The 16723-nt window shown below is 36.0% G+C and overlaps 2 protein-coding genes across 15 annotated transcripts; one reads left to right on the top strand and one right to left on the bottom strand.

Moving 5' to 3' along the window:
* Nucleotides 1–586: 586 nt before the first annotated feature.
* Nucleotides 587–6843, bottom strand: LOC108173644 (serine/threonine-protein phosphatase PP2A catalytic subunit-like). 14 transcript variants are annotated; one of them, XM_070815320.1, is made up of 14 exons: nt 6582–6843; nt 6439–6493; nt 6024–6144; nt 5866–5925; nt 5124–5185; nt 2903–2959; nt 2688–2771; nt 2442–2513; nt 2261–2309; nt 2017–2137; nt 1830–1937; nt 1472–1538; nt 1133–1242; nt 587–629 (listed from the first exon to the last, which is right to left on the bottom strand). In XM_070815320.1, exons 2-10 carry the CDS (start codon nt 6469–6471, stop codon nt 2067–2069), a joined length of 609 nt encoding a protein of 202 aa, XP_070671421.1. In that variant the 5' UTR covers nt 6472–6493; nt 6582–6843; the 3' UTR covers nt 587–629; nt 1133–1242; nt 1472–1538; nt 1830–1937; nt 2017–2066. The 14 variants fall into 14 exon arrangements, with proteins under 14 accessions (XP_070671421.1, XP_070671417.1, XP_070671405.1 ...); XM_070815316.1 differs by having other exon boundaries at nt 1117–1262; nt 6574–6831; XM_070815304.1 differs by having other exon boundaries at nt 1133–1262; nt 6574–6831.
* A 371-nt stretch (nt 6844–7214) lies between these two features.
* LOC103401184 (cytochrome P450 711A1-like) lies at nt 7215–9740 on the top strand. Its single transcript, XM_029099198.2, has 5 exons — nt 7215–7536; nt 7843–7995; nt 8296–9088; nt 9197–9292; nt 9367–9740. Exons 1-5 carry the CDS (start codon nt 7307–7309, stop codon nt 9691–9693), a joined length of 1599 nt encoding a protein of 532 aa, XP_028955031.1. The 5' UTR covers nt 7215–7306; the 3' UTR covers nt 9694–9740.
* The last annotated feature ends 6983 nt before the right edge of the window (nt 9741–16723 follow it).

Here is a 16723-nt window from a genome sequence, read left to right as displayed (position 1 = left end):
CCACATTGCTGCAATTTCAAATTATATTATTAACTCTCAAAACTAATTATATGAAAATGCTTAATCATGTTTTAAATGACATAATCTGCTTACTTGTTACATTCAGGGTGGTTATCGTCGCTCCAGCCGGCAGGGCTAACCACCTTGGTCATGTTGGTGTAGGCATACACCATATGGGGTCTGCCTCTCTAAGCCCTGCCCAAATGTGTCACTGCCTGCCCCATTAATTATATGTTACATTGTTAGTCACCAAGCATCAAAAGTTTGAAACCAGGACTTGTAGACAAACAAAAAGATTAACTACACATATCTTAATTAATCCACCCAAACTATGTTTTGAGAGGGGGAAGGAGAACAATCATGTGGAATTTACAATTTATATGGTGAGACTTGCATAATCCACTCAATCGTTGTCGTTCGTATACATTCTTCATAAATTATATGAAAATTATGGGGAAAACAAATAACATGCATACATCTATATACGTATGGCTCAACACCTGAGTGTAAATACACTAAATATTAACATTTAGAAAATGAACAAACCTGTTTGCGAAACATAGACGAATCATCGAGCTTCCCGAAGTTTCGAGGGACATGAAGATCGTCTTCTCATCTTCCATGCACACCTGCCCCAACAACCACTATACTCAATGCTAATGAAAATTTCAAGGACCAACAAAGAATGTTGGAATTTCTTGAACCAAAAACAACTAATATTGATCTTAATAGAAATTCAGAACTTCGATCAGATTATAGGATTTTGAAAAATAGTCACTACCATCTGAAACGAAATTCCACATTTCTCAAAAAATTATGAAAACAATCTTGTTTGCGTTCCATGAATATTCCTAGTATCCAAATAGCATGTAAATTTTCCTAGCATCCAAATAATTGGTCAAAAGCTCAAAAGTCCAAACAAACAATTAAAACCAAATCCTCAAATGTTTGGTTGGAATGAAGAGATTTAAGGGGGATTGAAATTCGAAAAGAAAGTTTTACATCCAATCCACCCATTACAACCCCTGGCATGAAACTAAATCCCACACCTACTCAAAAGACACAAATCAGAAAATTACTCAATTTCAAAATCCAAATCAGAAAATAAAACCTCACCATTTCTCTCACTCACCTCTTCATCCACATATCTTCTCCTCATATTATGATAAAAGACCTCTCTTCAAGTTTGGCCTCTGATAGTTGGTCCATCTCAGGCTACAACTTTTCCAGACCTTAATAATCCTGCAATTCAGACCAACCCACTACAACCATAATCAGTGAACAGTTTACATTAAAACATTTGAAATTACAGCCCATTTGATAGAAGATTAAGATTTCATTGTTTTAATAGAAACACTGAAAAATGAACATTTCACATCGAAGAACTAATTTCTCATTATTTAAAAATTAGTCATCAAATTTCATAAATAAAATTAAAAAAAAAACCCAAAAGAATGCAAAAAATTGGAACCTTTGGGTGAGCAAGTAGAAGACATCGCCCTCATTCCACATATTTCCACTGTGCTACAAATTCACTACTAAATAGCAAAAAATTCAAGTTTGTTAGTCATAATATATCTCAAAAATGAACTCCTAAAAGTAATAAGAAAAGAAAAAGCACTAAAATTGACAGGGAAGAAAAGTCAAATTGTTAGTCATTTGAAATATCCAAGTTGCAAATTCTAATTCTCTATAACCGATGAGCCATATTGAGCTCATTTGTGCATTCGATGCAACCTATGAGCCACATTGAGCTCATTTGAAATATCCAAGTCGCAAATCCCCCCCAAAAAAACCCCGCAGAGCCCATAGATAAAGTGACAGTTTACCTTCGGAGTCTCAAGAACACCGCCCTTGACCTGAGTCAAGTCCTTATTTATAGAAATACCACATGTAGCAAGCACAGGATCATCATCATACTGGTATTTTTTCATAGCCTGCAATAGTAAATCAAATGAGCAAGAAGAATTATTACAATATGTGGTAAAGAAACTAAACCTTTCATGACCTACAAACCTATATCAGTCATAGTTCTTATTCTTTCCTGAGGCTTCTGACTTAATTTTTCAACTAAGGATGCCCTCTGCTTTGAAGATAATGCTTTTGTATACCGTTGAAGCGAAACAAATGAACAAAGCTAAAACACCAAGAGAAACCCCATGGGGAAGCACAAATCTAGATATCAGACAAAGGAGTTCCAAAAAGATAAGACTAAGAGTCTAAGAAAGAATAATATGAAAATCAAAAGAAACTGGCATACCTCCAGAGGCAGATAGTAAGGCCTTTTGGGCTTGCCATTGATCAAAACCCTAAATAATCAAACCAAATCATTACACAGAGTTTCCAAAATACATTTATCTTAGTGCCAGAAGGAGAACCCTAAAATTATAGCTTAACTAATTGAAAGATAAGAAGTAGAAATAAAAATATTCAATACTTACAGTCACTGTTTCAACTGAATAATAGCCACGGTCCACATAATCTCCCATAAACAAATAGTTTGTTTCTGGGCACTGCAAAAAAATTGCAACAGGAAATTAATGTTATTTTTGGAAAGTGAACCATCCAGCAGAACAAACCAGAAAACTACAAAATAAGAAAGAGAAAACATCACCAATAAGTAGCAACCAATTAACAACCTTGAAGAACACATACGATAAATTAAATAGCCCAAATCAGAACAATACCTTTCCTCCAATGTGGAAAAGCTCCGCCAGATCATGGAATTGTCCATGAATATCACCACAGATAGTTACATGGCTTTTTACAGGCTGCAACACATAAAACCCAAAATGGTTATTCATTTACCTCATGACATGCCCAAATCTTTATAGGTCCAAAACCTGTATGAAACAATACAAAGAAAGACATGAAACAGAAACTTGCAACTAAAAAGGCCCACCTGGACATTGTTTTCTTCCATTAATATTTCCTTGGCCTTCTTGCAGAGCACCCTTACCTATATTAAACAAACAAATTAAGATGAAAATTATTTACATCACTGAATGAAAAATAAACTCCGAAGAAACCATAATAAAAAAAAGGTCCTTTAACAAACATTAAATTGAACATGCTTCCATTTCAATACAGATTTCCATTTTCTTGCTCATTAGCGCTTTCAAAAAGCAAATATTTTGGTCCTATTCCGTATAACATTGTATAGGCTGGTGTACCATAGAACATAGCCAATGTTCTGAAATCCAAGAAGCACCATAGCAACTCAGTTTTGAAGCAAAAAAGTATGCTATCAGCCTAGCATACCCACACAACCCTCCATCCATCCCCAAGAAATATTGATATGATTACATGCACTATAAAGCACCTACACAGCATGCAGATTATTTGGCAAATCAAAAGTTGTATAGAGTTTCCTCCAACAATGGAACGTAAACTAAGGAGGTTTCACATTACTGATTTCAGTACTGTCCAGATAAGGGAAAATTCAAGGCATCTCCTTACCAATGTATTACAATGTTCACATTTAGCCAAAAACAGACTCAAATACTGCACTTCACGAAATCTCTGTTAATCATAACTCTGCAAAGGTCTATAAATTTGTTGAAAGATTTGGTTTTTATGGCCTTGGACTCAGACACCCAAAATTCGTTTTTCCTGTTTCACAAATCCCAAAGGCAGAAACCTGCAGTGTCACAGAAAATGGGATCTGACCCACATTGCCAATACCCAAACCTAACAGCAAAACACATCATTATAACCACCAAGTTCATGCATTTCTTTAGAATTTTTAACCCAGTGATAAATCCAATAGAAGGTCAAAAACCCACATCAGTGGTACATTCAATTTAAAAGTTAAGAAATCTAACCCACTTATCTATTGCATTAAACCTTAAAGACAGCTCCACCTTCTAATTTAAAAGCTTAGTCAACGTACCACCTCCTAATATAAACACTTGCTTATAAATATGATTTATAAATAGTTTTGACATTAAACAAAAGAAATGCTTAGGAAAATCAAATTTAATAGAGGTCATTCCTGTAGCAGGGATCACTCACATAGGCCAAACATAAACCATATCCCAAATCCCCCCTAAAAACACACCAAAAAATTGGAATGATTTTATTCTAAACAAAAGGCCAAATGTTAAGCATTAACTAATGAGAATTAAAATTTGTATAAACTCAAGAATTCAAAGTTTCAAATGTGACAACCAAAGATGTGATTTAGAGTCTAGACAGAACCAGATGTTAGTATCGGCTCTATTGTACCAGATTACTCTCTCAGTCTAAAGCCCAATCAAGTGCCAATTCAGCCCAACTTCCCATTTGAAGCTGTTTCCAATTGATTATCTACCATAAACTGTTTTAATTCATTGCTGACACGCTGCAAACAAATTGGGATTCAGAAAGTTGATTGTTTGCTAGTGCTCTAGTAAATTGGAAGACACAATCATTCTACTTTAATCTACTGGCTTAATAAATTATTGATTGATTACAATCAGACAAATTGGAAAACACAATCATTCTACTTTAGTCTAGTAAAGTATTAGCTCGTGCTCTAGTAAAGCTTGTGTTGTGTTGACCCATAAGAAACGCCAATTACAACAAAAAACTCATGACCTTAAGGCAATAGCTCTCATGTGGATTAAATAATTCGAACCAAAAATTAATATATTTTATTTTCAAACATTTTTCTCATAACTGAAATGATGAAAGCGGTGCGCACATCTCTATCTTTCAGTATATTCAGCTCAACTACCTTCAAGTTTAAAATGAGATTGTGAATGCATGAACCTTTATAATCTATCTAAATTTGTTATTAAGCATTTACTGATAGCCAGGTAGTAGGTATCAATCCAGTTTCCTGTTGTGTGATAGAACCTTAACTCTCTGGTTGAATTAACATGCATACTGCTGCCAGAATGCATTACTAAGTTCATATTAATCCAGTCAAATCAATTAGGATATCAAGAAAGATGACAACAACATAAAAAATGGCCACTCTCATACAATGATGAAGATGAATTTAAACGATTCAATCCTACTACAAACGAAAATCCCTAGAGAGGAATTTCAGCCCAGATTTACTTATGCATTGAAAATGAAGATTTCAGAAAATGAAACATAAAAGGATTGAAAATTCTCGAAAAGGAAAAAGGACTTACAATGACGGATAGCGGAGAACAGAGATGGACAGTGTAGGACAGTGTAGGCAAAGTTTTCGTAGCTGGGTGAAAACAAAAGCAACCACTAATACAATCAAGTAAAATAAATGCAAACCAAGAACATGTAGAACTATATAAATAAGGAATTCAAAACATTATAGCAGAAAATCAATTACATACAACTTTTCTTTAACCACTCTTTAAATGCAGAAAACTTAATTAAAACTAACAAACACATACGCATAAGCACATTACTTACACCCCAACCACTAAATAAGTGCAATTTGACACTAATCCACTACTGCTTACAGTCCCATATCTAACAATATATACACATATATATATGCACAAACATGAAGATTTCATAAAATGAAACATAAAAGGATTGAAAAATCTGGAAAAAGAAAAAGGACTTACAGTCACGGACGGCGGAGAACAGAGATGGACAGTGTAGGCAAAGTTTTGGTAGATGGATGAAAACAAAAGCAACCACTAATACAATCAAGTAAAATAAATGCAAACCAAGAACATATAGAATTATAACAATAAATTTAATTTGACAGATAATTTTCTTGCTGAAAAACTTTGATCTGCAAAACCAAATAACATTTTTCAACAAAAAAAGAACTAATTTAACAAAGCAAATACAGTATACGAAAAACAGCTATTCAATTTAGCTTCACTAAGAATACAGGAAGTCCATTCAAAACCACCAAAGGGATACAAATATAGAAGAACCAACCTTTTTGAAAGATCACTGGTTCCATCGTACTTTCAATAACTTTAGCATGAACCAAATTATCTGAAATAAAAACAAAGTCCATTAACTAAATCAGAAGAAAACCAATACAGATTAACAGAGAAAAACGCATTCACACACATGCATAATACAATACATACATATACAATATATAATTAAATGACATATCTTGATGGCCTGTGGATCTGCAACCTTGTTTCGAGAAGAAGAGCAAAAGGAAACAGTTCTAATGATGAGGCAGTACAAACTTCTGAGTGGGTACTGAAATTAGAAAAACGTAAATTTCAAACCATTTATAAGTCCCAAATCACAAAAGCCCCAAATTTAAACAAATTAAAGCCACCCGGATGTACAACCCGAAGAACTCACCGGAAAGCCCTAGCTTTTCTACCTAAAAAATCCCTTTAAATCAAACCGAAAAACTGAAGATGGTTACCTGAATTCAATAAAAATTAAATTATAATGAATTTACTCTTAACCATGGTTTTTTCAAAAATCAGAAAAACCTAAAAATATCTAAAACGATCGCAAATTTTGGAACTGCTTTAAACCAACCTGCCATGAAATTGGGTCCACTGCACTCGCCATTTCCCACTTCCTCCGATCGTTTCTGATAAAACAAAAATTTTAAAATTGTAAATTTTCAGATATTAATTGGAAAAGAAAGCGCAGAATTGGTAAAGTCCGCACCTTCACACCTCGTTTCTGCGGTTGAATGAGTTCTCTCAGCCGAACATACAGAGTGAGAATGGCGAGCCGTCAAGGAGTTCGCGGCTGGCGAGACTGAGAATGGCGAGAGAGAGAATCGGTGAGGGATCTGAGGGAAGTTACAAAGTGAGAAAAGGGAGGGATGGGGGGATTTGATGGATGTTTACAGAGAGAGTCGGGAGAGAAAGAGGGTATGAAAGAGAGGATGGAACAGACGGAAAAGTATTGCACACAGTGCGGTGGCAATTTCGTAAATAAATAGAAATTTCAATCTGAACAGCAGTGAAGGGGCGATGGCAATCTTGTAAATAAACCGAAATGTGGTTCAAAACACTGTTCATTGGTACAGTGCAATTGAAAAGCCTTCTTTAGACTAAAGTAATTCCAACATTTCTTGTGGCATCCTAAAATAAGTGATTCACATCTACAAAAAGACAAATGAATTAAAATACAAAACGAGGAAGGAAACGTCAACCACAAAAGATCAAATGTTTGTGTAATAAATTAAACATTGGGGTTATGTGGAATAAGTCCAAACTTGTACTTATGCCAAGTAGAATATTTTCTTAAATGTTATAGCATCTTCAATCTGTAGCGACAAGGACCATATACTTCTATAAGAGTTCATCAAAGAATCTTTTGAAGAGTAGCAAATACTAAGCAACCATAGCGCTTTGAGTAATCAGGATTTAGAAACTGATAGGCAGCAACAAGCATGGAACTGCAGTTATTGTTCACCAATGGTTTTCTGGTATCACCATCGACCCTTTTCACGGCGTTGGCAATGTTTGCAGGAGTTTTGAGTTACTTGTATGGGCCCTACTGGAGGGTGAGAAGGGTACCTGGCCCTCCAGTTATCCCCTTGCTAGGACACCTTCCCTTGCTGGCAAAGTATGGTCCTGATGTATTCTCAGTTCTTGCCAAACAATATGGCCCTCTTTTCAGGTTAGTATGTATACATGTGTGTATATTTTATATATATATGTAGCAGATTTGCATTTGTAATCTCCTTTGCGACAAAAAATTATGTCTTCTTTTCTACAATTTTTTTCCACAGAAATTTCATAAAATCGTATACGTTATATGATTGAAATGTATGGTTCGACTGGATGATGGTTGGTAAACATAGGATCTCGTAATTAACGGTATATTTTAGTCATGTCACTTTAGTTGTGAATTTGTTAAAACTGGTCGCGCATGCGTATGGCGATAGTATAGCTATTAAGTTTTTGATTCTACACATCTTGGCAGGTTTCATATGGGTAGACAGCCACTAATAATTGTAGCAGATGCAGAGCTTTGTAGAGAAGTAGGAATAAAAAATTTCAAAGATATCAACAACAGAAGCATTCCGTCTCCCATCGCAGCTTCCCCACTCCATCAGAAGGGTCTCTTCTTCACCAGGTATTTGTTGTACGGGCTATATACGACAGTGGTTACGAAACTTATACTCCTATTTAACCTTGATCCTTCCATTCAGTTCATAGATTCTTTGGTCAACTAAATTGTGTTATGTGATCCCAAAACATACGAGAAAAACTGACAGGTGGGCTAAAGTGCGATACACGACGCAATTAGATATGACCACAGAATTTTAAAACTGTATTGAAAGGCTAAGTGAAATATAGTGTAGAGTATCTATCAGTTACAGTAGTCATCAAATTTATTGAATAATCTGATGGAATTCAAACGTATATCCTGCAGGGATGCAAGATGGTCGACGATGCGAAACACTATATTATCGTTGTATCAGCCATCACACCTAGCCAGCCTTGTGCCCACAATGCAGTCGTTCATCGAGTCTGCAACTCAAAAGCTCGACTCCTCCAAAGAAGCGGAAGATATTACCTTTTCTAACCTCTCCCTCAGGTTGGCCACTGATGTAATAGGACAAGCTGCATTCGGAGTCAACTTTGGCCTCTCTAAACTGGAATCCATCAACGAATCAATCGACAAGATTGACAGCAAAGACAACAACGACGATGACCAAGTCTCAGATTTTATTAACCAACACATCTATTCCACTACTCAGCTTAAGATGGACTTATCCGGTTCCTTCTCAATTATACTGGGATTACTTGCCCCTATTCTCCAGGAGCCATTTAGGCAGGTCTTGAAAAGAATTCCTGGGACAATGGACTGGAAGGTTGAGCGTACAAACCGGAAGTTGAGTGGCCGGCTTGATGAGATTGTGGTGAAAAGAATGAAAGACAGTGAACGCGGTTCAAAGGACTTCTTGTCACTCATAATGAATGCGAGGGAGTCGGAAACTGTTGCAAAGAATGTCTTCACTCAAGACTACATTAGTGCGGTTACTTATGAGCATCTCCTAGCTGGATCAGCCACTACATCATTCACATTGTCTTCAACTGTCTACTTGGTAGCTGGACACCCAGAAGTCGAGAGGAAGTTGCTGGCGGAAATTGATGGATTTGGACCTCCTGATCAGATGCCAACTGCTTATGATCTTCAACACAAATTTCCTTATATTGATCAGGCATGTCTTCCGAATTTCATATAAATTTAGACTTTCGTAAAAGCTTTGAAATTCCTAGGGCTTTATTTACTGGATAATCATGCCTTCCTAGTGGTTTTTCAAATGCAGGTTATTAAAGAGGCAATGAGGTTTTACTTGGTTTCACCATTGGTTGCAAGAGAAACATCTAGAGAAGTCGAAATAGGAGGCTATCTTCTACCAAAGGTATTGTTCTACTTTTCCTATGTGAATTGGAAATGAGTGCAAACTTTATGGGCCTAACTTTTTTCGAGGAGCAGGGGACTTGGGTGTGGCTAGCACTCGGAGTTTTAGCGAAAGATCCAAACAACTTTCCGGAACCAGACACGTTCAGGCCAGAGAGATTTGATCCAGATTGCAACGAAGAGAAACAAAGGCATCCTTACGCTTTTATACCATTTGGAATCGGGCCACGAGCATGCATTGGTCAGAAATTTTCACTACAAGAATTAAAGCTCTCGCTGATTCATTTATACCGGAAGTATGTATTCCGGCACTCTCCCAACATGGAGAAACCTCTGGCACTTGAGTATGGCATTGTTCTTAATTTCAAGAATGGTGTCAAGGTTAGAGTCGTAAAGCGGTGATCATGCACTGATTAGTCTTCAACATGCCTCATCAATCTTTTATCCTTTGTTTACTTAGCCCTGGCTGCCGAACGGCTTCAGTTGTGTACGGTTGAGAGTCGAGACCATGCCAAACGTTTGTGCTGGGAGTCGGTTCTGGTTTGCCCATCATTTCGCGAAACCAAAATTTCTCAAAACGTAAAGTCGCTACCAAATCTTGGAAGAAATGCCATTACTCTATTTAGATATGCCAAGACGACGTCTTCGTCTTTCATTCTTCAAAATTTGTATCAACTAGAAAACTTGCCCGCGATGCTGCGGGATCTTATTCCGTAATGGATTTTCAATTAGATTAATCTAGAAAATGCACATCTTAGTTCAACCAATTTAAAAAAAAAAAAAAACACAAGCAAACACAAATAATTCAACATAATTTGATAACCGAAGACCAAAGTTAACCGATATGGCTATTTTAACTTGCACTTAAACTGAATTTAAAGTACATCAAAGAGCATGCAGAATCAAAAGGGCGGATTTTGAAGTTTGAGGCAACAAAAGATGCAACCATAAAAGATATTGTTTTTACATAATGAAGGCAAATTTTAAAATTCATCGGCAAAAGATAAAACACATACGGAAAATGAAACATAGATTAATCCACAAACAATTAAAGGAGTAACGTTTTTTTTAAAGGTTTTTGAAAGAATCCTAGTTAATCGCATCGTTGTCCAAAATAAACACCAAATGAAAAACATTTTGTACAACACAAATAATTAAGCTACAAAAAGTTATAGTTGCACAACATTAAAAATTTAGGGTTAGTGAATGAAACCTGTAATGCAAAATCCCGAGTCAGCGGTATGTTTCCTGCAATCCATAAAAAGAGAGGAACAATTAGTTTTCTCGTTCTCAAACAATCGAAATAAAAACATCGCATTCAAAGGTCAAAGGGTTTTACACACACACACACACATAAACGGTTTTACACACACAGATGCATATATACATGCATACATACATATGCGCGTGCGCACACACACAGAGAGAAGCAGATACAAACTACATAAACCCTAAACCTTACATATACACACATCTACGTACATGTACACACACAGATGCATGCATGCATGCATACATTCATATACATGTACACACATAGATGCATGCATACATATACATACATACATACATATATATATATATATATACATATATATATATATACACACACACACACACACGCAGAGATGCATGCATGCATACATATGCATGTACATACACACATATACATATACATATACAGATGGCTATACATATACTTAGGTATATATTGATACATATACTTGCACATACATTTATACACATGCTTATACACATGCACACATATAAACTGCACTTTTCAACAAAGGTGAGTGTTTAAAAGTTGTAAAAACATGTTTAGTTAAAGGGTTTTTTACACGTGGACAGACATACATACACACATACACATGCATGCACATACACACAGATGTACATATACATACACAGGCACAAATACAAAAAATTTAAAACAGAGCTCAATTTAAAAATGGATTTTTTTTTTCTTCAGAAAATCATAGATTGTAAATCAGTCTATTGTGTTTACTAATTTTGCTCCAATTCAAATCACAGATAAAAAACTTTTAATACTAATTACCAAAAAATGGCAGCAACTTAACAACAACTAACAACACTCTAAATAGAAGCTAACAATACACTCAAAGGGTTTATTACAAGCATAAATATTGTAATCAAACACGAATGGCAAAGCACATATGCAAAAAATTGAAAACGCAAAAAAAAAAAAAAGTTAAGGAAAGAACCCTGGAAAAAATTTCAGACAGGGAAGGACCGAGAATGGGAAGAAAAACCCCGAAACAACCAAGTATATAGAGACCCAGAAAATCCCAAAATTGATTAAAACAAAAAGAAGGCTAACCTAACCAAATAGTGAAAAAAGATTTGCAATTTTTTTTTGACCTTTCAATCACCACATGCACACAGCCATAAATGCAAGAAACAATAAAAAAAAAAGTAAAAATTTGGTACAAAATGTAATTTAAAAAGGCACTTATCTGAAAATGCAACAGAGAATGCACTGACATCCCAACCCCTACCGCTCCCCTCTCTCTCTCTTTCTCTCTTTGACACCCCCAATTCCGATATCCTTCAAATACTCAGAGTAGGCATGTGTTGGCCGACACCCGAAGATGACGAAGCCATACTAACATGCATGGGAAATAACAAACATAAATAAAAGTTACGAATTTAAATATAATGACTATGCAATTGAGGAACGTGTTCAGAGCATACAACTAATCTAAGACACTAAAAAGGAATACTATAAATTTGAATGAACAAAGGAATGGGTCCTACGCCGAGATGACTCGAACATGCCGATGCGGGAGTGCCTTGACACCGGGATTGTACTCCTCGAATCTAAGTTCTGAGGGGGCGCAAAACCAAACATGAGTGGACCAAGTTGATATATAAGTAGTACTAACATAGTTATTCAATAACGTACTAACTCCTAAAGTTTTATGAAAACTCAATAGCATAATATGTAATAGGTTTTCCGAAAACCCTAGCATGCCATAAAACCTTTCATAAAACATATATCGTATATAATGTGCTAAATCTCATAATCGACCAGTAGACCCCTACATCACCCGACCTGTAAGCCAAATATATGAATATATTCTGACCTGAGGCCCCTACATCACCCGACCCGTAGGCCAAATATATGAATATCTTCATTTGACCTGTAGGCCACTACATCACCCGACTCTTAGGCCAATTATAAGCATCATCGCTCGTAGGCAGAACAATGACCACTAGATAAGCACAAAACATTGAATATAATCTTTGCAACATACGTACATATATCTTAAAACATCTTTATAGTATATAGTCATCCATCATATATATTACAAAGGGTGTAAAAACATGTTCATAAATAGTATATGGTCATCCATCATATATACTACCAAGAATATAAATTCGATAAAGTATGGTATTCCAAAATATTCTCAGTAAAGCATGATAATCATGAAGTGTAAATCTAATTTACTCATAAAACGTTTCATAAAATGTAACCATTAAATCATGCTTTTCATATATGCATTTCTACTATTAAAACATGCATTTTAGAAGGGGTCCACTCACAGATACTCCATCATCGAAGAGCCCTGCGAAATAGGAAGAACGAAATCGCCGCTAATAATCGCACCTAAGCACATAAATGGTCAAATTAATAAAACTCTATCATAACGATTGAACACGGAAAATGGACGTCATAAATGGATTCAGGACGTCGAAAAACATAAAGGGGACCTCAGGTTCCCCTACGCGCCTCCGCAAGGGGGCGGCTCTAGCAGCTACCCGCCGCCACACGCCATTTTAAGTCGCTGGAAAGTTGGCCGAAAAAGTCACCGACACCGCTGTAGACGGCAGAGCACAATGCCTTTAGCGGAGGCGTGTGTGCTCCACGCGCCGGCATCGATCTGCCCTCATGCGCTCCCACGTGCAGCCTAGGTTCTAGGATTTGACCGAGTTGTTTCGGATCTGGGCTCGGGTCCTAGGCTTGGGTTCAGTGGGCTTTGGTTTCACAACTGGGTTGAGTTCTATGGCCTAAAGGCTTGGGTTTAAGAGTACCAGTCTGCAAGGTTGGGCATAGGTTCATTGGGCTGAAGGCCCGAGTCAACACGGCCCAGAGGCTTGGTTTTGGGTTTTGGTTTAATGGGTTAGGTTTGGGGTTCCATGGGCTTTGGGCTTGAAAGCCGACCCAAAACTCGGGGTTAGGGGATCCGATTTGAAGGGATTTGGGTCAGGTTTGACCCAATTTCGGCGAGGCAGAAGATCAGATCTTCCCTAGCTTCGATCGAATTTGGTGCTCCACTAGACCTTATGATCTAACCCTATAACTGAAGCTACGAGGGAGAGGAAGAGGTTCGTACCTGAGACATGCCGTGAAGTGGCCGGAGTCGGTCAGGAAATAGTCTGAAATCCACGGTGCTCGCCGAAGGGGATCCTCGAATAGTCTCTGTGTTTCAGAAAGGATGAAAGAGAGAGGAAACCCATCCCTGGTGGTAGGTGTGGGTGTGTGTGTTGGTTCTCGGGGGAGAGAGGGTTGTGCAAGATGGATAGTGAATTAAGAGGGACAATGAGCTCGAGGGAGAGAATAGAGGGGATGAGCTGCCACATGGTAACCAAGGAAGAAAGGGGAACCGGGGGACCAAAACAGGAGTGGGCCCCATCTTGGGCACACCATTGAAGGCCCAAAAAAAATCCCCATTCACAAAAACTTTCCACCTCACTGAAAATACCAAAAGTACGTATTCGTTTCAAAACTCGTATAATTAATTGGGACAGGTTGTCACACTATCTGTCTCTATCTCTCCGTCTCTCTATGATGGCATAGGCTCAACAAAGAAGAACGAAATTATGGGGAACAACCTAACCCCAATCATTCTGAAACCCCAAGATCGAAATGACGACTGCACCCCTTTAACTTGCAATCCTCATTGTGCGATTTGAAGCCCAGATGGGAAGTATTGTCATTTAGACTCCTAAAGGGCCAGCCTCACACCAACAAATGAGAAAGCCTAGGGACAATATCATGAGCGGTCCAAAACAACTCAGTCCCAATAGCAACCCAAATCTGATGGGTTTCTTGTAAATAAAGTGAAATTGGATGGCAATGAATTGACTGTAGCCAGCTCATCTTCTACTTTAGAAAAGATAATAATGTGTCAATGAATGTGGAAGAGGATGGAGTTTGTTCGAACATCAACTTCCATTAAATTTTACAGAGCTTTAATGAAAAGAGTTTCTTCAAATTTTTTTATTAACAAAAAGCCATCTAATAAATTTATTCATCAAAATGATTTAAACTTTAATGAAAATGACTTAAATTTTAAAGAAAAGAACAAAAAATTAATATAATAAAAATAAAATAAAGTAATAAAAAACTAACTCACACACACTCTCCCCCTCATTCACTATGTTCTTAAAAACTTAACATTGACTATTTCTGAAATTGAACATAGTACTACACTATTTCTTGAACTGAACGTGGGTACTACAACTATTTCTCGGCCTGAACACTGATACTATCACTATTTCTTAAACTGAACACTTTATTTTTGAAACTGAACAATATTTCTTAGCGAAATTTTAACCCATTTTCTCACCTGATGCAGTAAAACCAAGGGAGTCCCGAGGAGATGGGGAATAAGAACCTGGGAATTACTTAACTAGGGGCAACAAAATCACTTGACATCACTAATCGTGAATTCGCTCACACGACCTAGCCAAATGCTTGTTTAAGAAGGAGAAAAACCACCATCTTCTTAGATTAACTTTTAATTCACCAGTTCACTACTTAACCTTACATATGGAGCCCTTTAAATAGGAGGTTAGAATACATTGGTAGGATAGACAATTAATAACATATTATAGTTACAATGCAGCCTAATTAAAATAGTACAAAGCATGACTTTGATAGATGAGAAGCCACTAACATCCATGTTTAATGCCACGAAGATTCATATTTAATAGGGTGAACTGTCAATTTAGTCCCTGAAGTATCACTTGAGTGAAAATTTGGTCCCTCAATTATTTTTTCAGAAAGCAGTCATTGAATTATAAAAATTTGCCAATTACATCCCTAATATTATATTCGAAGCTACTATATTCAATTTTTCGTTGATTTAAATCATGTTACTTGCATGTGATACATATGGGAGTGTAGATTGGTAATTTTAAATATAAAAAAAAATAGTGTATGGAGCTAAATTTAGAGGGTAAATTAGATGTTACATTCGTTTAACTTTGGAGGGTAATTGAGACATTAGATTCGCAACAAATATGAAATGTTAAGGGCTTATAGGCGTGAAAAGAACGATATTACACTCTAAAGTGTGTCAAAAGACTTAAGTTGACGAAAAATTAGATAAAATAACTTTGAATATAATAGTAGGGATGAAATTACCAATTTTTAATGAATGTAGGGCCTTAATTTACCGAAAAAAAATAATTCAATGACCTAATTTTCATTGAAATGATAGTTCAGGAACTAAATTGATACCTTACCTAATTTAATATATGGACCATACTTACCGTAGTGCCTACGCCTCGACCAAGAAGTTCTTGTAGACTTTGACCAATTAAAAGTACTAGTCTTCTTCTTTTTTTTTTTTTTTTTAAATTCTTCAATTCTTTTCTCCAGTGGATGAAGTACTACTGAAATGAATTTTATCATCAATTTTTTTTCACGAATTTCATGGAAGACATATTTAATATCAAATAATTATAATTTATCTATTGTGCGACTTGACTCCGAATTCTCCACCCTTTAACGTCTTTCTGTCATTATATTATTTACAAGCCATTAGGTTCTCACCCCTCCTCATTTCTTCTTCTCATTAATTGAAATCTTGTTCATTTTTCATTTTTTTTAGCAAGATCCCTTTACTTTTCTTCATGTCTTTATTTGAATATTAAATTATTTACAAGTCATTATATGTCAATTAAAAAATGAAAAAATTATTAATCATTTTCATATGTACCCACATTTTTAATTTAATTTGTACCAATATTTATGAACGTACCCATACTAATTATATGTACCCATAGTTTTGAATTTTAAAATGCACCCATATTTTTAATTTAATTTGTATCTATATTTATGAATGTACCCATGCTAATTATATGTGGTTATGTTATTGTTTGGACCCAAAATTACACTATCTGCCCGAGCAATCGAGGCCGTTGAGTAAGCATACCTCTATATAGAAAAGTGAAGATAATTTTATTAATATTAAAAGTAACATTATCTTTTAATAATGATTTATCTTGACATTTTCTTATGAAAATAATATATCTCCAAGCTAAACAGGCGGCACAAGTTGATGTGGAAGTGTGGTTTGGATCAGTTTTGATTAACAGATATGCATAACATTAGATAAATGAGGTTACTTGAAAACTACTGAGGGGATTGGATTCTGATCAGATTATTATCTATTTAAATATG

Source organism: Malus domestica, chromosome 02 (genome assembly GCF_042453785.1).
Source record: "Malus domestica chromosome 02, GDT2T_hap1".
In the NCBI taxonomy this organism is placed as follows: domain Eukaryota; kingdom Viridiplantae; phylum Streptophyta; class Magnoliopsida; order Rosales; family Rosaceae; genus Malus; species Malus domestica.
The sequence above is the reverse complement of the archived record's forward strand: the minus strand, read 5'-3'. Positions and strand labels throughout refer to the sequence as shown.